The 20,854-nt window shown below is 44.2% G+C and overlaps 1 protein-coding gene across 1 annotated transcript in view; it reads left to right on the top strand.

Moving 5' to 3' along the window:
- The window catches only part of PDIA4 (protein disulfide isomerase family A member 4), a 255,470-nt gene that overhangs the window by 140,160 nt on the left and 94,456 nt on the right, over positions 1-20,854 (top strand). Inside the window, 1 exon segment of the mRNA XM_044065584.1 lies at positions 15,556-15,707. Coding sequence (XP_043921519.1) covers positions 15,556-15,707 — 152 coding nt within the window.

The following is a 20,854-nucleotide window of genomic DNA, read 5'->3' as shown; positions in this document are numbered from 1 at the left end:
CCCTCCGTCCCTCGGACCTTGCACTGTCTATATAGGTTTGGTTCATTGGGCTGAGTTGCTTATGTATTTAGTTGCAGAAAACTCGATCTGAGGGAAGGTAGGAGATGGTAGTGCGTTATGGGTAAGGGGAGGAGCTCGGAGCAGATGCTAGAAAAAAAGTTGCCTACTCGGATCTGAATACCCACAGGTTGCAGAAAAATGAAGTATAACTACTCAAATGGAACGTTATGGTGAGTACATAACTTTTTATCGAACCAGAAGCTCCCTTACCAAAAATGGTAGCTAGAAACTCTAGAACTTTTTCTACTGCGGCTGAAAAGGGATCCATACCATTAGCCGAAGCCCAAATAGAAAATCTCTTCCATTTAATATGGTAGAGATTCCTGGTGGATGGTTTATGGGATGCCAACAAAATGTGTCATACAGAAGATGGAATATCTTTATGCCCGGCGACTAATGGAATTGGAGAAACCAAGCAGTTTTGCTTGAAGGTCTGTAGATTGGGATGCACCAGTCCTGAGGATGGGACGAAAGGTCAGGAACTGGGTCCAGAATCCATGCATGGCAAAGTAGATAAGTAAACCTCCAACAATTCATGCAAGTAAGGCTAGGTGCACGCAAAAGGACCAATTAATATACACCAACACAGCAGCCAACACTCCTCATACTATGGTCTATTAGGCATCAATTTACTTGCTGTACAGCTGGTTTCTAGGCATGAAGAGAATGCTGGCCTCTGTCTGCATAGAAAAATCACATCAAAACTCCCAACACGTACTATATAATTAAATACTGACACAGAATTGGATAACATGAATGAAGAAATGCTTGTTGTTTTGGTATAGTAGTCTCTGAAACAGCAAATAACTTCAAACAGTGAATTTGAAATGAGACTGTCTTAACTCTTCCTTTTTCCTCAAATCTTCGTAGAGCAAGCTAACATGTCGACAGAGTTTCTCGGTCAGCAGTTTCATTTAAAAAAGTAATAAAAATGTCCCAGATGTGACCATATGCTTTAATTTCATAATTGTATTGTATTTTATAACGTTTTCCAAAATCCTTGATGCAGGTAGCTAACTGTATGAGAATAAATAACATTTCTAACTGATATGGTGGCCAATCAAAACTATTCTGATAAGCACAATTCATTCCCATCTGACCCCTAAGTAATGCCTGTATTACTGTTAATAACTCTGAGCATCTAACTGTATGCTGCTGTCATAGTAAGTCATTTAACATTATACCTCATATAATTTCATCTCTTCAGTTTTTCCTGATCTTGGGACAATGTTATAACCAAACATAACTCTTGAGACCTTGCAAATATGCATAAACTTGTATTGTCAAAACATTTTTGCATTAGCTGTAGTCTTCCAATGCTTCTGATTAGTGCTGAAAAGAAAATGACTGACTCTGTGTTCAAATTTGGCTTTCCTGAAAAAATGTATTGGATTCATTAAATTCTTTATAAAATTTTCTCTTGTAGGAGTGACAGTTGGAATGTCGACGTTCATGTGCAAGTCCGTTTAGAAGGACGTACACAGGGCAGGGATTCACAGCATTGCTGTGAATGGGGGATTTAGAAACAATGATTGACGGAATTTGTCGACTTTGTTGCGTCGACCATACAACCTACGTAATATTTCTGAGTCGACGTTATTTGTCATGGAAAACACCGTTTGCGCAAGTGATTTTCGTGCTTTTGATAGTAAACCATATATAGGAACTGAATTAAGTTTATTCTATATATGGTCTTGTGTTGAGCTGACAAAATTGGGTCAGTTACACTGATGATCAGCAGGTGGTGTGAGATCACACGATTTTTGGGATGGGGAAAAAGCTCTTTTTCCAACATTGTGCAATCTCTGGGAGTAAGTATATGATAATACATTATCCAAAAATGTCATCCTACCACAGGGGGTGTGGTAGGATGACATCTTTGTATCTCAGAGAGATTCCCTTGTAAATTACCTGGGGCAGGTAGGATTTCCTGGCTATGGTGGAAACTTGATATAATAAGAGGGAGTTGTCCACATTAAGTATATATGTCTCTTATGACCACATCTGTTTGAAGAGGAGTACAATTCATAACAGTATGAGGTGAGAACAACTTTTTTGCTGAATGCTACTATGGTGTACTTTTTTTACATTTAGCTTTATCATTTTCAGTATGCCAGGTATATGCAAGTTTTAGCCCGTGTTAGAGCAGTTGACCGTCAGTGGTCAGTCTCCTTAAAATGAGTTTGACTATGGTACATTCAGTGTGTTTGCATACAAGGTTGATGAACCTATAATTACTTGGGTCTGTAGAGGTGCCACCCTTTTGTAGGAGAGTCACCATGACTGTTCTCCAAGCATCAGGCACATCCTCAGCCTGTCCCGAGTTTGAGTAGTTTAGAGGATATGACAGTGCATACTTGGCTTTAATCAGCATGCAGCCTGATGGTTATCTTGTTCCACAGATATATTTTTAGCATTTGAATGTGTTTTAAGATTTGTTCCAAGGTTATTTCAGGGATAGTGGGACAACTCTGTCCGTAGGAGAGTTAAAATTAGCACTAAATTTTCTGGTGATATTTTGGCTGTATCCTGCAATTGGAATTGTGTGATCATATGGGTGAGCTAAGTGCTTTGTTAGATACCATTCCTTAATTTCCTGACATGACAGAAAAATATTTCTTGGCAGTTTTTAAACTTATTCTTCAGAGGAACCATTCACTTCTGCTAAGTGAAAGCAGTACACTTGTGCTCCTCCACTTTTTTTCTGTAATTGGTAAAACTCCGTGCTACAGAAAATTATGATTGGGCATTTTCAATCATAATGCTTGTGTGTTCTCAGCATGGATGTCAAAGTTCACCAGTTACTTTTCACCTCAGTCCAGAGGTGAATTAACATACATGTCTCAAACTTGCAGTTTGGTTATGATCAGAGATGCAGGTGTAATCATCTCTGTTATTTGCAATAAGTGATTTGATAAAAAATGAATTAATGGACGTTACTAAGTTTTGAAGATGGATAACACTTTTTGACTTTTGTACCTTCTGTTTGCATAGCTCCATTTTTTTCCATTTGGCCTTTGGGTGTCTGCAGATTATTGTACCAATCAGGACTGGTAGAAGTGAAAATGATTGTAATAGCATTTAGAAGTCCAATAGATGCAGAGAAAGTGGCAACTTTGATATTTTTGGGTAGCCCAGTTTGCTTGTAGCTTGAATGAGGGGTTAATTGAGTACACCATTAGTCTGCAGAACAGTCATGAAGATTACAAAAAGTCTGCTGCTCCCCCTTGGAAGGGGTTAGTAGCCCTTTTTAAGCTGAAAGATGAGCGTGGATGCTATGGTAGAGAGAGGTTGGATTTGATGGTTTAATGTGGGTTTGCTAGAGGCTTCTGTTTTGACAGTGGCTAGGCTGTGGATTCTACTTTCAGGAGACCAGAGTCATTTTGGCCTAGATACTGATGACTGGCAGAACTGAGTTTCAGGTCAAATGTAGCGGATGTCCCCCTTTTATGAGCGAGGGCGGTAGGATGTACTGTCTACAGCGCACTTGTGGTAGAGACTAATTCAGACAGACGCAGCTGATGCGTATTAACTGCTTGTTTTCATTTCTTAACGTTTTGCAGGATGTGTAGGTCACCCCTTCCTAGGATCTTTTGGAACAGGATAAATAAGACCATAAGTGACATTATGTTTATGCCAGATAGGCTGCGTTAACTGATGACATCTTCCTAAACTCTGACTCTGCTGTTTTTTGGTAGGATATTACTTTTTTTTTTTAAATTATCCTTGAAAATTGTTTAGATGTTCCAAATGCTCCAGACTAGTGCTGGATATGTACTTCAGCAGATGGGGAGGGAGGTAGTTGGAGCTTGCTTTCCCCATGTTTGCCTGGAAGCTAATTCCACCTAATACGCGGCTTCTCAGCGCTTCTGTGGATCACTAGTGATATCTGCATTGCTTACTGTACTAGTTCCTTGTTTCACTTGAAAGAAAGTTACTGTTTGTCGTTTTTGCATTTAGTTACTTGTAACACATTGCACTCAAGTTACCTGGCACTTGCTCACTAAAGCAATTATATAAGTCAGCACTAAAAATTAAAAGCACTACACCCTCACTCCCCACTGGCCCTTGTTTTCAATTATTAAGGAATTCCCAATATTATTCTAGCATGTCCAAAGGTCAGTTGTCAATCTCCTCTCCGGTCCAGCTGGTGAATCTGGGAATCTTGAGGCAATGTTATAACTGCCTCATGTACACAGACAACCCTCTCCTCCTCCCACATAACACAAATACTTGCGAGAGATGCAGCTATTTAGCCAAACTGGAGGCTGAGCTCTCTCAACTCAGGACTGGCAAGACCAGACAGGAGGAGAATGCAACTACACACACCACAAAACCAGCCTCACATAATGCTACCACACCATTGAATCAAACACATAAACACACAAAGACATACTCGGAGGCTCTGAGTAAAAATTTACCTAAACAGCAGAGGCCTCCAAAGCAGGCACCCAAACAACTGCTACCTCGACACCCCACAAGCAACACATAAACCACAAAAGCAGTGTGCAAAGTAGTCACAGCCCTCAAGGCCAAATACAACACCAAACATACTTGTCATAGGTGACTCCATAGTCAGACACACTGACGTCCCACTCACCAGGCTGAACAAGGAGAGGGTCACAGTAAGCTGCCTATCGGGCGCTAGAATCCACCACATAACACAAGCACTCTGGTCACTCCATGGCAAGTACAAATATGACACGGTCATTGTCCATGCTGGTGTGAACGACCTGAGACGTACCTCCCTGGACTACATGAAAAGAGACATAGAGGAGCTCTCTGATTATGTAGCCCAGGCAGGTATGACCCTGACCCTGAGCAGTATCCTTCCTTCACCAAGAATGATGCCACAATATAGAGACAAGATGATCAGCTTTAACAATTGGCTTAATGTCTGGTGTCATTCAAAGGGGATCCAGTGTCTGTCTGCCTGGGATGACATGCTTGACAAGCCACGCTGCCAAGGGATGGCTTGCACCTGTCACCCTGGGATTCCGGATATTGGCTATGGCTCTTGCCACCCCCATAGTGCCTTTTTAGGCAAGGCTCAAATTCTAAACCTACCACCCTAGAAAACAAACATGGGAAGAAACTGAGGGTAATGCTGCTCAATGCCAGAAGTCTAAATCTCAAAATGCACGCACTCGAGGCCCTTCTCAGTATGGAGAACATCGATGTCTGTGCTGTAACTGAAACCTGGTTCAAGGCTCCTGAGAGCACCCCGGCACTATTAGGTTTTACCTCATATCATGCGTTCTGGCCCCAAAACCCGGACCACACCACAAAAGGAGGGGGTGTATCCATATTCATAAAGGATACCCACACCTCCAGGTTGGTGGCAACGCACGAAGCTTCAGAAACCATCCAGGTGCAACTTAACCATAAGCAAAACTGCTCTACAAATTGTAGCATGCTACAGGCCACCCTCTCAAACTCAGGAACCCCACACAGCCTTCCTGAAGACACTGGAGGGTATAAATGTATCTCCAAACACCATCATATTGGGTGACTTCAACTACCCGAATATAGACTGGGAACATTACTCAAGCCCTAACTTTCTAGCCCAACGGTTCCTGGAGTTCATAAATTCAAATGCCATGGAACAGCTAGTCACTGTTCCCACGAGGAGAAAATATACTAGATCTCATTATCACAAACATGGGGACAAAATGCTCCACACGAAGTATATCCTCATTGGTGAGATCTGATCATAAACTAATCTCACTGGAAATCCACATCCCCCACTCCAAACAAAAAAGACCACAGTGAAGAACTTCTCTAAAGCAAACTTCACACTACTCAAGACTGGTGTGGTATCCTTCAAGGCCCCTGAGCCAGTGGAAACCACAACCCAAGCTGCAGAAGTCCTTACAAATGCCTTCTATGAACACCTCCAGGACTGCATGGATCAGGCAATCCCAAATAAAACCAAGACTCTTTCCACAAAGGGCAAACGTCCAGTCTAGTGGACCCCAGCCATTAACAAACTTTACAATAAGAGGAGAAAGCTATTACATGATGGAACAAAATCCATAAAAGGGAAGTCACCCCTGATCATTATTAGTAAAAAAATACGAGCACTCATTAAGTCAACTAAGGCCAATTTTGAGAGAAAAATTGCCATGGATTCAAAGGACAATCATAAGGCCTTTTTCAGCTATGTTAGGAACCTGGGTGGAAACTCCCAGATATGCTCAGAATTGGTCCAAAATGATACAAAAATCACTGAACCCACAGACATTGCCAACATACTGGCAGACAGGTTCAGTGCAAACTTCACCCCCCTCTCCCCCCCTAAAGGAGAGATAACTATCCCAGCAGAGTGTAGCCTCCCAGACTTCTCAAATGCGCAGGTGAAAGCTGCTCTCTCTAAAGCTAAAAACACAGCATCAATGGGACCGGATGGTGTCCCCGGCTGAGTGCTACACGAGCTAAATGAGGAATTAAACCCGCACATAAGGCAGCTGTTTAATCTCAGCCTTACCACAGGATACGTGCCCAAGGAGTGGCGTGACGCAACTGTGGTCCCACTCCACAAAGGCGGTGCCTCTACCGACCCTGGTAATTACCCATAAGCTTAACAAGTCTGGTCTGCAAAGCTATGGAGAGGATCATAATGGAGCTCATAAACAAAGATATAGGGGACTTGCAGACATTGGACCCGACCCAGTTTGGCTTCGTCAAGGGCAGATCATGCCTTTTGAACTTGGTCGACTTCTTGAAACAGTCACCAAGGCCATTGATGAGGAAAGGCAGTCCATACAGCCTACCTTGACCTTGCAAAGGCTGACACAATACTCCACTCGGTATTGTAGAAAAACTTACCAGCTTAAATGTAAACCCATATGTCACAAGATGGGTTGCAAACTGGCTTAAGGACAGAACCCACAGGGTTAGAGTTGCTGGCGCTATGTCAGACTCCAAGCCGGTCACAAGCGGTGTCCCACAGGGCCCTTGGCCCCTGTTGTTCGGCATCTACTTCTCAGAAGTACAGGCCAACATGGGAGGACTTTGGCTGACAAAGTTTGCAGCGACTGCAAACTGGGTGCCATAGTGGAAAGTGCATCGGACACGGATATCCTTCAGAAGGGACTCACGGAAACAGATAGCTGGTGCCAGAGCCATGGCCTGAAGTTAAACGCCAAAAAATGTATAGTCATACCCTTCGGGAAAAACAAGGTAACCCCAAGCTACCATATAGGTGGCAATCCACTAAGCACAGAAGAGGTTATCAGGGACCTGTGGACCCAGGTTGACAGTGGCCTTTCTTTTGACACTCACGTTGCTAAAGTGGTTAGAAAGACCTTTTACACTGCCCACCTGATCATGAAGGGATTCACATCCAGATCTAGTGAGGTCATTGTTCCCCTGTACTCTTCACTTATCAGACCAATGATAGAGTACAATGCCCCATTCGGGATGTATCGCACCCGACATCTGCAGCAATTGGAGAGACCCCAAAAGTTCCTCACCAAAAGGATAAAGACTCCAAAATCTGTCATATGCTGCCAGATTGAAGAAACTCCAGCTCTATTCAGTTGCATACCGTCTGCTCAGAGGTGACGTGCCTGACATACAAGGCCATGTCCAGCCTGGAATTAATGGACATGCTCCACCTCAAAAAATCCAAATCCACCAAAACCACTAGAGCAAGCGACTTAAACCTTAGCACGGATATAAATAGGACGTGCTGGAGGGATAGATTTATCACTCAGAGACTCCCTATGATGTGGAATAAAATCCCGGTCCATGTGAGGCAGAGCACCTCGCTGGCTCTGTTCAAGAGAAATCTTGACCTGTGGATGGGAGATCGTATGTTTATCCTGGGAATCATATCTGTGTCACTGCTGGACAGAGGCACAACAAACTAATGGGCACAGTATTTTTTCATATAAGGGGTGGCGTAAGCCACAAAAATTTGGGCTAGGCTTATAAATGCCTTAGGGCAGATAGCCTAGTATAAACCTATGAACCTATGAAGTGGAAAGGGTTTACAAAGTGTCACTGGTGGGCTTTAATGTCCGTGTAAAACAGCTGAGAGTTCCTCTTTCAGACCAGGCCTCAAGACTCCACTTTCATGGAGCATTCTTACATTTACCTAAAACATATTACATGATCTCAAGATACAGATTCTCCTAGCTGAAGTCAGTTGTACAGTTCCTTTAGAAATGTTATGATGGAGACCTCTGTATAGATGGGGCTTTTATCCAAGTTTCCTCTTTTCTCTGTGTGATAACTTGTTTGATAAAGCTGTTTGAAATATTTCAGAAAATAATAATCAATGTAGCAAAACTTACCACACTGACTCAGATTGCTGTGGTTTCAGACAGACAAGCAACTCTTTTAGTCACATTTGTACCTAGGAAGTTTGATGGTTTGATGTTAAGTTGTCAATCTCGCCTTCATTCTTGCTTGATGGGTTCGGAGCCGATCCTCGGCTCCGACTCGGCACTTGCTAAGCTCGAGAGTCACTTTTACCAGCTCGAGGCAGCCCCATATCCCATGATGCAAGGCGGTAAGTACCCAGATCTCGTTTGCCGCTTCGCTTATGAGGTCCTCCTTTTACCAGCTCCTGGTAAGTGATTTTCTACTTCGCTATTTTAGCCCCTTTTAACTAAAAAAACCTTTATTGTTAGTTTTAATTTAGTTTTAAACATTTTCTGACAGAAATTTGTCTGTCTCTTCTTATTTTTTTAGTCAGACTTTCTCCCATCCCATCCCCCCCCCCCCCTGTTAGGGTGTGTGTGTGTGTGTTTTTTATTTATACCTTTTTGGTATATTTAATTTAATTTCTTTGACTGGTGTGTGTGTCTGTGTTTGCACCATGTCTAAAGAAAGGGTCTCAGGCTTTAAGAAGTGTGACTCGTGCTGTCAGAAAATGTCTCTGACAGACTGTCACACTTCTTGCCTGTACTGCCTGGGGCCTCTTCACCTGCAGGACTCCTGTGCTATTTGTCATTCTTTCAGCCAGAGAGTCCTGCAGGAAAGAAGGAATAAGTTAATTTTGAGGGGCCTTCTTAAGCCGGAGGGCTCTCCGGCTAAGTCGGCTCCATCCAAGACTGCTAAGTCTTCCAAGGCCCAGGCTTCTGTGTCCAAGCCTGCGGCCTCGGCTCCGACTCGTTCTGAGTCGAGATCGGCTCGGCTGGAGCCGATTCTGGCTTAACTAAGCCTTCGGCACCGATGGCTATAGGTGCCGATTCTGCATCGACCGCCGGTGTCGGCTCCGATCGGTTCCGACCACCATGTGGCTCAGGCATCGGTGTCGGCTCCGATCGGCTCTTTTGTGGCTGTATCGGCTCCGGCTGGAGCCGATGCATCGAGCTACCTGTCGGCTCCGACAAGTTGTCGGCTCCGACAGGTTCAATAGTTTCATCGGTTCCGATGGCTCCTTCGAGGAAGAGGTCTAGGTCTCCTTCCTTGGAGCCGATACTTTCGGCTCCGGCTTCACCTCTCCTCTCGGAACGGAGCCATCGGAGCCGATCTTCAAGGTCATCCAGGCTTTCTGACCATGATTTGGAGAGAGTGGTCAGTAGATTACTTAAGTCACAGGCACTGGCCCAAATGTTACATAGTCCGTCTCAACAGACGGCTATTGGTCCACACCCCGTTGTAGTTCCTCCTTCAACTCTACCCCAGAGCTTGGAGTTGGAGTCTTCGGGAATGGTTACTGCTACGGCTGAAGGACAGATGCCCCCTTCTGTTCCTTCAGCCTCTACTCTTATCTCCTCTTCGAGACCTTCCTTAGAGGGATTCGGTGGCCGGGCTTCCATGGTCTCCTCCGAGGGGGTGAGTGGCATCGGACCCTTGTCCGAACCGCTCTTCCCCTTGGAGCCTCGGCCTTGGTGAGCTCGGCTCCGACATCTGCCTCGGAGACTTCCCTTTCGGTGGTCCCTGGAGTTCCTAGCTCTTCGGAACGGGTTCTCTCGGACCTTCCTGGGAGGGGAGCATTCGAGGTGATGAAGAGTGTGCTGGCCACTGGTATCAGCCAGCAGTCTGTTCCCTTAGCTCCTCCCTCTGTAGTGCCTGTTGACATCTCTGCCACTTCTCTTGCTACAGGACCCAGAGATCCTCCGCCTCAGGTTTCCCATTGAAATATCCCCTCTTCCGACGATTCTCCTGATGTTTGGGGAGATCCTCCTAGAAACAGGACTTGTAAGAGGAAACATATAGAGCACCCCCAGTCTATCACTTCAGATACTGACTTAGATGAGTCAGAGGGATCCCCAAGATCCCCTCTGAGGATGTCTCCTTCTCAGACATCCTAGAACTCCTTAAACAGAGGGGAAACTGGCCCACCAATAATCCCTCTGAGGATGAGTCAGTATACCTAGAGGCATTTGGATCTCGGCCCTCCACCTCCTGGGTGTCTCCGCCTTTCGACCCCCTTATGCAAGTTATTGCCCGAAAGGCGTGGGCTGCTCCTGACTCTGTAGAGCCAGTCCCTAGGAGGCCTTCAAAATTTATTACTGCCCCGTGTGATAAGCAATTCCTCACTAAGGGTGTCCCCACTGATGCCATGGTGGTGGCTGCTGCCACCAAGAAGGAACTTGCAAATCCTTCCGTCCGGCCCATCCTCCTAATAAGGACTCTAGGACCATGGATAGGTACGGTAAGCGGATGTTTTCCTCAGCGACCTTTGCTATGCGTTCGCTGAATTACCTATGTCACTTCACCAGACTCCAAAGGGATATCCTTAAGGAGCTAGGTGATGTTGTACAGGATCCTACAGCTGCAGGAGCTCAGGAAAAAATTGCTTCGCAGCTAGGAACCCTTAATTCCATTGCAAACTCCTCCATGCGGCTTATATCATATGCTGCTGATGGAGCGAGTAGGGCCGCAGGTACAGGTGTGGCCCTTAGACGCCAAGCCTGGATGCGGCTATGTGACTTTGCAGATCCCTTTAAGGCGTCCTTCACAAATTCTCCCTTTGATGGGTCAGCTTTGTTTGGCCCTCAAGTGAAGGAAACTTTGACCAGGTGTGAGCAGGACGGCAAGACTCTTTCTGTCAGAGGTGTCCGTTTTCCACCCTTTCTAGACCTTACCCCAAAGGACAGAAAGGTGGCAAAATGTGGTTCCGCAAATCCCAAGGAGTCACGCCGGATTCACGTGGTCAGTTTACCCCTAGAGGCAGAGGGGGTAACAACAACAGACGCCGCTCTAGAGGCAGAGGGGGTCCAAAAAACCAGGGAAACAGAGAGCCTCTCTCTGACAAGCCCTTTCAGCATCCCTGTGATGTTGCCCGGCTGTCCATCCTTGGAGGCAGTCGGGGGAAGACTATCGCTGTACCCAGAAGCCTGGCATTCCCTCACTCAAGACAGATGGGTACAGTCGATCATATCCGAGGTTACAAAATTCCTTTCGAGGAAAGTCCTTTCTATCACTCAAATTCCCTTCCAGATGTACCACCCGGTCTAAGGGAAATTGCAGAGTTAGAAGTCTTAAAACTTCTGCAAAAAAGAGCCATTCAGCCAGTTACGACAGATCATTCAGAGCCCGGAATCTACTCAAGGTTCTTTTTGGTCCCCAAAAGACGGGAGACTGGAGACCAATATTGATCTCAGCAGACTCAACAAGTCTGTGAGGAAGACAAGATTCGAATGGTCACTCTTCAGTCAATTCTGCCCTTCTTACAGAAGGACAACTGGATGTGCTCAATAGATCTTCAGGATGCGTACTATCACATCAAAATCCACAGACGCTCCAGGAGATTTCTCCGCCGGCTGGGGTCCAGTCATTTCCAGTTCAGAGCCCTGCCCTTTGGTCTCACTACAGCCCCCAGAGTGTTCACCAAATGCATGGCAGTGGTCACGGCTCACCTGAGACGCCAAGGATTCCAGGTGTTTCCGATCTCGACGACTGGCTCCTTTCAGCCACCACCAGGCATCAGCTTATTCAAGCCAGGGATTACACAATAAAGCTTTGTACTCTTTTGGGCATCTCGATAAACTTCGAAAAGTCATCCTTATCGCCCTGCCAGTCTATTACTTTCATAGGCGCAAACTTAAACACTGTTCGGATGTCAGCTACCCTTACAGATCAAAGAGTTTCAGACATTCAAAGTCAAGTCAGGATCATTCTAGCCAACAAGAAAGTACAGGCCAGAATGGTTCTAAAGGTATTAGGCCTCATGGCTGCGGCCATTACTCTTCTTCCCTGGCTCGCTTCTACATGCGCCTTCTTCAGTGGATGCTGTTCACACAGTGGTCGTACCAACAACTTCCAATGCGTCACCAGATTCTGGTGACACAGACTTGCAAAGATCATCTTGCTTGGTGGATCACATCTCCCCAGGTTCACCAAGGCAGACACTTTGTACCCCCATCCCCGTAGCCACTGTCGCCACGGATGCCTCCCTGATCGGGTGGGGGTCATTATCAGGGCAGGATGGTTCATGGACGTGGCAGCCGCTCGAATACCACCTGCACATAAATGTCCTGGAGATGAGAGCAGTGCTTTTAACGTTGCAAGCCCTCAACGACTTTCTTCCCGTAGGGACAATTGCAGTCCACACAGACAACATGTCTGTAGTTTGGTATATCAACAAACAGGGCGGAACCAAGTCCTACCCCTTGTGTCGAGAAGCTCAGACTATGGCAATGGGCAATCTCCTCTCATCGGTTTCTGGTAGCAACGCATATCCCTGGGAAAACCAACATTGTAGCGGACAGATTGAGCAGAGCTATTCTCATGCCTCACGAGTGGTCTCTCAAGCAATCTGTAGCGGAAGAGATATTTCTGGAATGGGGTCGCCCATGTTGCGAACTTTTTGCTACTCGCCAAAACAGCAAATGCCCGGACTTCTTCTCTCTTCCTCTTCCAGGCCATCCCCCAGAGACGCTCTGACCCAGGATTGGCCCCAGGGACTTCTTTATGCCTTCCTCCATTTCCTCTGATCCCTCAAGTTATCCACAAGGCAACCGGTTTGAGAGCCAAATTGATTCTCATTGCCCCTTACTGGCCTCGACAAGTTTGGTTCCCGTTCCTCCATCGTCACCTTTTGGTGCAGCCGTGGCATCTGGACCCAGTGCCAGATCTTCTGATTCACCAATCCGGTCAGCTGCACCGGTCTATCCCTTCTCTCAACCTCACAGCATGGTTGCTCCACTTCCTTCCTTAGCCAGGCTTCCTTTGATCTCTAACTCAGTTAGAGACATCATAGTAGCTTCTTTAAAATCCTCTACCAGGAGGATTTATGCAAGCAAATGGAAATGTTTCTCTTATTGGGCTAAGGCCAAGAGTATTGATCCTTTCACTGCCCCTGTTCAGGCAGTCCTGGACTTCTTAGCAGAGATTTTTCATGCAGGCTCCTCTTCTTCCACAGTCAGAGTTCAATTGGCTGCTATCTCGAACTTTCATGTCGGGATCGCAGATCACAATATTATGTCCCATAGGCTCTGCAGGGCCTTCTTGAAAGGAATTTTCCTGCTAAAGCCTCCAATCAGGAATCCTCCTCCTCAGTGGGATCTAAATTTAGTGCTGACATCCTTGATTCTTCCCCCCTTCGAGCCAACTGTTTCTTGTTCCTTGAAATTTCTTTCTTGGAAAACTTTATTCCTAGTGGCTATTACATCGGCCAGGAGGGCGTCTGAACTTCATGCTCTATCGGTTCGACCCCCCCTATTTGGTTTTTCACAAAGACAGAGTATCATTGAGAACTAATCCGACCTTTTTGCCTAAGGTCGCCTCAAAAACCAATTTGAGTCAATCCATTGATCTCCCTGTATTTTTCCCAAACTATTCAGACAGAGCCGAACAAAAACTACATTATCTTGATGTCCACCGTCAACTCAGATATTATTTGGACAGAACAAAAAAATTTAGGAAATCTGATCAACTTTTTGTTTCCTATGCAGATAATAAGAAAGGCCGTCCTGTTTCTAAAGTGACCTTGTCTAGATGGCTTTCTTCGGTCATCTCTGAAATTTATCTGCTCAGGGGAAAACAGCTGTGCTCAAAACCTAAAGCACATTCAACTAGGAGCTTAGCTACTTCTACAGCCTTCAAGCTAGACTTCCTTTAGACACTATTTGTGCAGCGCCACTTGGCCACTCCTCATACTTTTGTTTCCCACTACAAATTGGACTTGGCCTCCAGGGACAGAGCCAGTTTTGGCTCTACAGTCCTCAAGAGTCTGTTCCATTGAGCCACCCAGGATAGAGGTGCTAGGGACGCGGTCCCATCAAGCAAGAATGAAGGCGAGATTGACAACTTAACATTAAGAAGTTATGTACCTACCATAACGTTCCATGTTAGTTGTCTTCTCGCCTTCTTTCCTGCGACCCTCCCTCCTTCCCCCAGGCCTGGACAGACCTTTCTATAAGAAATTATTATGCTGAAGACCATTCAGACCTGGTCCTTCTTCCATCCTGCAAGTTTTCTTCTTCCTTTGGAAGTGTTTTTATGCTTGGTGCTATTGCCCTTTGTCATAAAACGAGATCTGGGTACTTACCGCCTTGCATCATGGGATATGGGGCTCCCTCGAGCTGGTAAAAGTGACTCTCGAGCTTAGCAAGTGCCGAGTCGGAGCCGAGGATCGGCTCCGAACCCATCAAGCAAGAAAGAAGGCGAGAGAAGACAACTAACATGGAACGTTATGGTAGGTACATAACTTCTTATTTTTGGGTGTTTAGGTGTATGACATTTGCATGTCTGCTGCTTCGTACCTAGGTACACACTTCCCATAGCATTGTAGCTTGGACTCTAATAACACATCTGGCATCCAGTAGTGGTCGGCTTTGGAAAAACTAAAGAGAAGTTAGAATGGAAAACATCTGTCTCAAATGGGTACTTTTGGCAAGGTGATCTTTGGCTGGAATGTCGGGAACATTGTATTAATGTGAGTTCACTTCACTGAAGGCTTGTTATAAGTTATTCAAGCACTTTATCTCTTTGTGTTGACAAAGTTATTTGATTCTTTGTGCTGTGAACCTGTCAGGACTACAATATCCAACATCCAAACAAACACCGTAACTAGGTATGGTTTCCTTTAAATACCTTTTTTATTCCACCACCACAGTCAGTGCTGCTGTGTCATTAACTTCTATGTAATTTGTATGCATTTGTACCTGAGTGAGTACACGTGTGTGCGTTTGTTCAGCTGCAGCTGCACCCTAAACGTTATTCCAAAATTATGTGAATATGGCCCACAGATTGACTGCTTCTGTGAAGGTTTAATTTCAAAAGATATGCCAGTGCCCTAAAGCTGAGATTTTTTATTTAGATGGCATGTGTAGAAGCATTTTTTTTTAATTTATTTTACTGCGTAGAAGCATATGGAATATTTTATGCAGTGTTTTAACATAAAAACTTAACTTATTTGTGTTATCCGAGTTACAAAACAAGTTTGCATAATAGTTAATAAGGCATCTTGATGTAAAGAAAACGGGTTGCACTTGTGCAGGATTTTGACTGCACTGTTTTTGGCACATGCCTTCTAAATGTCGTCTGTGGATTTTAAACATAAACTTACAGTGTTATGCTTTATTTTCCTAGGTAACACTCTGCGCGAAGATTATAAATTTCATCATTCATTCAGCAGTGAAATTGCAAACTTCTTAAAAGCATCACCAAGACAGATGGTCGTCATGCAGCCGGAGAAATTCCAGTCTAAATATGAAAAGAAATTTCACATTTTTGATATAAAAGTGAGTACTGTAGACAAGCACTGACAGTGAAGTGGAGTTTTCTTCTTATTTTCTACCTTACTAACACTGTTAAGGTGATTATTCTGACTTCAAATACAAGACATTCTTATGTTCCCACAATTATTCTGACTTCAAATACAAGACATTCTTTTGTTCCCATACCTATCTTACCAGTGTTTTACTACATTGCAGTGAGCTGTTCTGTATGAAGTGTTTTCAGTTTAACTGTTACTGTGGCTCTGCCCACACATGATGGGAACCCACCTGCATGTGTGATGTTGGCATTACATTGTTACAGGCTGGGTGTGTGATGAGCTTTAAGTCATAGCTAGGCTATCCAAAAGCTTCTGCCTGTAATCACCTACTTATTTATCTGAAGAACTTCTAAAGATGAATGGATTTCACAGATGGAATAAGAATTTTTGATTGCAAACTGAATAATGTAAAGTAATTGAATTTTGAATTTTAGACACCAAAAGTAACCTTTATTCCTTTAATACCATAATATAATTAAGTATATCCCCATTGTGGCGAGCTTTTATTCATGTAAACTCAATTGGAATAAATGAATCAGTTTGCCCCTTAGTAGCCTGTAAGAACTAGATGCAGTCATAGTTTTATTCCTTTGAATATATGCATGTGAAGTAACCTGCTGGGTGTTAGATCTGCAAAGACTAGCATTGTATTCAGTGATAGGTCTAAATAAAGTTTTGAAGATGGCAATTAAGACTGCTGCATGTCTTAATAAGCGAGTTAAAAATAATACAAATTTAAAAAAAAAAGCCTTTGAATATCTATCTGCTATCCAAGGGTTTATACTTTTATGTAACTTACTCTGTTTCTCCCTTCCCTCCCTCATGGATCCAGTGTGTTGGCCAGGGGGTGCGAGTTGAATGGGGACATACAACATTCCATAACATATCCACTGGAGGTCACCCATGTCCCCACCATATTCACCCATGTAGATCATGCTTCCCCTAGTGATGTCTCCAGCCTGTGCTCGAGATCACCACAGGAGATGCGTCCAGGACCTCCAACCCTCACAGGGATTGGAAACATACATGCCTCCCTGCTGCTCCGTCAGTTGCCAGAGCCGTTAATCTAACCCAGGTCTACTTGGTCATAGTCAGTGCTTTTATCCCTGTACACCACTGGAGCAACACTTCTATAAAAGTATAAATTTAAAGAAATGTTGACTTCCTTCCAGCAGCCTTCCACTAGGGAAATTACTAGAAAAATGAAGTGTTTTGTCCACTGGGTTAGTCTGTGTGGGCATCCGAATGCAAAAGGCATCCCTCGGTCAGCCTGAGATATTTGAGGAGCTTTTTAAACTAGGTCTGTGTTAATCCTCAGTTAAGGTGTACTTGGCTGCATTTTCAAATTTCTGTCAAGGGCAGCATTTCCCATCTTTAGCACCTGCCAAAGTGAGTAAGACCTTCTTTAGAGCATTTAGTTAACGCTCCTTATAAGGGATTCTGCACCACCCTGGGAGCTTTACTGTATTTTGGGAGTACTAACCAAACTCTCTTTGAGACAGCATCCTAAATTGACCTCACATTTTTTCTTAGAACATTTTTATTTTTTGTGTTCATAATATCAGTTAAAATGTTCTCAGAGGCCCTATTTGTAAAACCTGTATACTTTGCATTCAAGTAGGGCATCAGCACAATCAGAAAATTTAAGAAAGCATATCACTTGTTGCTTCCATTTGCTCCACAAAAGAAGGATCTTGATATCCAAAGCAGTCCTATCTTGGTGTACGTCTGAGGTCATAGAATTGTAGCTTTCATTGGGACTTGATCTGCTATCCATGTCTAAAGCCCATTTGACTAGAGTTGTGGCTGCATCTGCCCTATTAAGAAATGCTTCAATAGGTAATATTTGCGCACCTGAAATTTCATCCAACCTTAACTCTTGTAGCTGTGGACTCCATTTGTTGAAGATGGACCTCTTATCGGGTAAAGATGTTGTGTACTTAGCATAATTCTAGATCTTTAAGAATTGTCCCCACTTCAGCCCACCAGTCTGTTCATAGGTAGGTACTAGGCTATTGGCCCTAGGGCCTATATAAGCCTAGCCATACTTTACCCTGGCTTTTGCCACCCAAGAATGTTTTTTTCCTGTGCCCCTGTCAAGCAGAGCCACAGAAGTGATCCCCGGGGTGAATTTCCTATCTCCCATCCAATCATCAAGATTTTTCTTGAGTGCTAATGAGTAGCTTTGTTTGATATAGACAGGTAGTTTGTTCCAGAGTATGGGAAGTCTCTGAGACAGGAATCTATCCCTCCAGCATGTTCTGTTTATTGTGGTGACAAGGTTTAGGTCCCTAGAGCGTGTAGCTCGGAAGGATTGGGATTTCTTTACGTGGAGCATGTCCAACAGCTCTGGGTTTGACATAGCTTTGTATGTTAGGCAGAGATCGCCTCTGAGTAGGCGATATGCGACAGAGTAAAGCTGGAGTTTTTTGAGACCGTCTGCATTGGGCATCTGTTTGTGGCCGGTAATCCTCTTTGTGAAGTATTTCTGTGGCCTTTCCAGTTGTTGTAGATGTCTTGTGAGGTACATATCAAAAGGGACGTTGTACTCTATAATGGGTCTAATGAGTGATGAGTAGAGGGGAACAATGACCTCTTTTTTCCTGGATGAGAAACCTTTTGTGATGAGGTGTGCCATGTAGAAGGATTTCCTGACTACTGTGGCGATGTGATTATCAAAGGAGAGACTACTGTCCACCTGTGTCCCAAGGTCTCTAATCACACTTTCGGTGTTAAGTAGACTACCGCCTATGTGGTAGTTCATGGGTACAGAGTTTTTACCAAAAGGAATGACAATGCACTTTTTGGCATTGAGCTTGAAACCATGTCTTTGACACCAGGCATCTGTCTCAGTGAGGCCTTTTTGTAGGATGTCCACATCGTTAGGAGATTTGATTATGGCTCCTAGTTTGCAGTCATCTGCGAACTTCGTTAGCCAAAGACCTTCTGTGTTAGCCTGTACTTCAGAGAAGTAGATACCAAGCAGGAGAGGACCCAGGACTGAACCCTGTGGTACTCCACTTGTCACTGGTCTGAAGTCAGATTTAGTCTGCTACTTTCACAGTGTGTGTTCAGTCAGTGAGCCAGTTGGCAACCCATCTTGTGACATAGGGATTTATACCTAGTTTAGTGAGTTTGTCTATAATTCCAGAGTGGGGGATGGTGTTGAAAGCCTTGGCGAGATCTAGATAGGCTGTGTGTACCACCTTACCCTCATCTACAGCTTTGGTGACCGCTTCAAAGAAGTGCATCAGGTTTAGGAGACATGAGCTGTTCTCCTATCAACTGTATGCAGCAGTCTTTAGACAACACCATGTTCTGTTTTTATTTCACTGGTGTTTGTTACCTGCAGCACATATCCTTAGGATACCGTGTGTGTGTTTCTTGTTAGTTATCGGAAATAAGTACATTTCGTACAATTCTGGCATTATGGTAAGTATGTAACTTTCATATATTTGTCATGATGCTAAGTGGCAACCCCCCCCCCCCCAATTGTTTTGGGTTCTGCTGTTTGGCATCTGGAAGTTTTTGTTTAGCAGTACAGTACTGCAATTTTGTAATTAATGCTGCCTTTACACAAGTCTACTTTAGTAGCTTCATCACCCCCTAAAGTACTGGTTTCAAAACATAGTTGTTTTACTCTTAACCCCTTTAAGGAGTTGTTTTGTTCTTTTGCCAATTATATAATCACTGTTCTGCACAATTTGTGATGCAGTATCTGGATGATAAACCAATGATTTTTGTTTTGAAGTATGCAGGGCAGATCTGGTTGAGCTTTGACGCTTTGGCCCCTGCATCTGTGGTGCTCTTAACCATCCATATTTGCCTGCTACAGAGCAAGACCAGGTTCAAATCCTATGTCTTTGGTAAAATGAACACCGAATATTTAAACCTCAAGCTCTGCAGCATAATTCACCCCCTTCCTCTGCATCCGGTTTTGAGCTGTTCACTGGAAGAAGCAAGTTAGGAGGACTAAAATTTTACTTCATATACCAGGAATCTTATTCTTTGTTGCTGCCCACTCTGAATCCAAGTAACAGTGAATGCTTGCTTAAAGAATAAAGGCTCTTTATTCTGGCAGAATTTGTAGATTTTTCTGTGAGGGAAGTGCCTCTTCTTGAAGACTGCCACTTGGCACAGTTATTTCAGCTTCTCTGCTTGGGGACACATGCCCTTTGCTGGAACATGCTATGGTATCCTTATGAGGTTTGGATGACATACTGTGCTTCCTTGCTGTCCTTTTTTCTTGTTACTCCTTTAGTTCAGATCTGGTTGATAGCATACATTCATTGCCAAAGAAACAAATAAGCATGTATACAATCATCAGGTCTTCAGTCAGGACTTGCACAGGAGTTGCCTGCATCTCCTGGAAAGGAGCCATATTGCAGAGGCATAACTAGGGTGGGGCAAATGGGGTGGCTTCCTTGGGCACAGTGTTAGGGAGCATGATCAGTAAGTATTCATGGTGTGGATGTGCAGTATCACCAATTAAAAATTAATGCCAGTAGTGTACTTCTGGTCAGGGCTGCAGCAATGAGGTGCTTGGTGTGTGTGATAATCTTAACAGCACCAAATCATGTGTGACATTTGTAGAAAGCAGAAGAGATTTTTGATCTGATGTCTTTTTCATTCATTTCTCAACTACTGGGTATTGGATCAGACTCTGCCACATTTATCAGGCTCTCAGATTCATCTCTCGAGCTCCTCTCTCTACTCGTAATGCTCCAGTCGACCTGCTATATCTCTGATCACATTTGCCACCATAACACTAAAGATGCGGATCCCTCTCTCAGAGCTTTTCTGGTGTTTTTTTCTTTGTATTTTAAGATGCATACTACTTATAACATCTTCTATGATCTTATCACCCACCTCCCCCCCCCCCCCTTAGTTGGTAAATTCTTAGGAATTTCTTCGTAGTGATCTGAGGTAATATAGACAAGGGACATTGTGGGTAGAGTATTAGCTCGTGGGATATTTGGCTGGCACAAGCTGTGCAACGGCCGAACTGGTTCCGAGGATTGGAACAGACTACCCAAGAGTCAAAAGTAGATGATCGACAACACAGAATGTTATGGTAAGAACATAACTTATTTTTCTCTTTTTTACCTGCTT

Source organism: Protopterus annectens, chromosome 3.part0 (assembly GCF_019279795.1).
Source record: "Protopterus annectens isolate FY-2018-M chromosome 3.part0, PAN1.0, whole genome shotgun sequence".
NCBI lineage: Eukaryota > Metazoa > Chordata > Ceratodontiformes > Protopteridae > Protopterus > Protopterus annectens.
The sequence above is the reverse complement of the archived record's forward strand: the minus strand, read 5'-3'. Positions and strand labels throughout refer to the sequence as shown.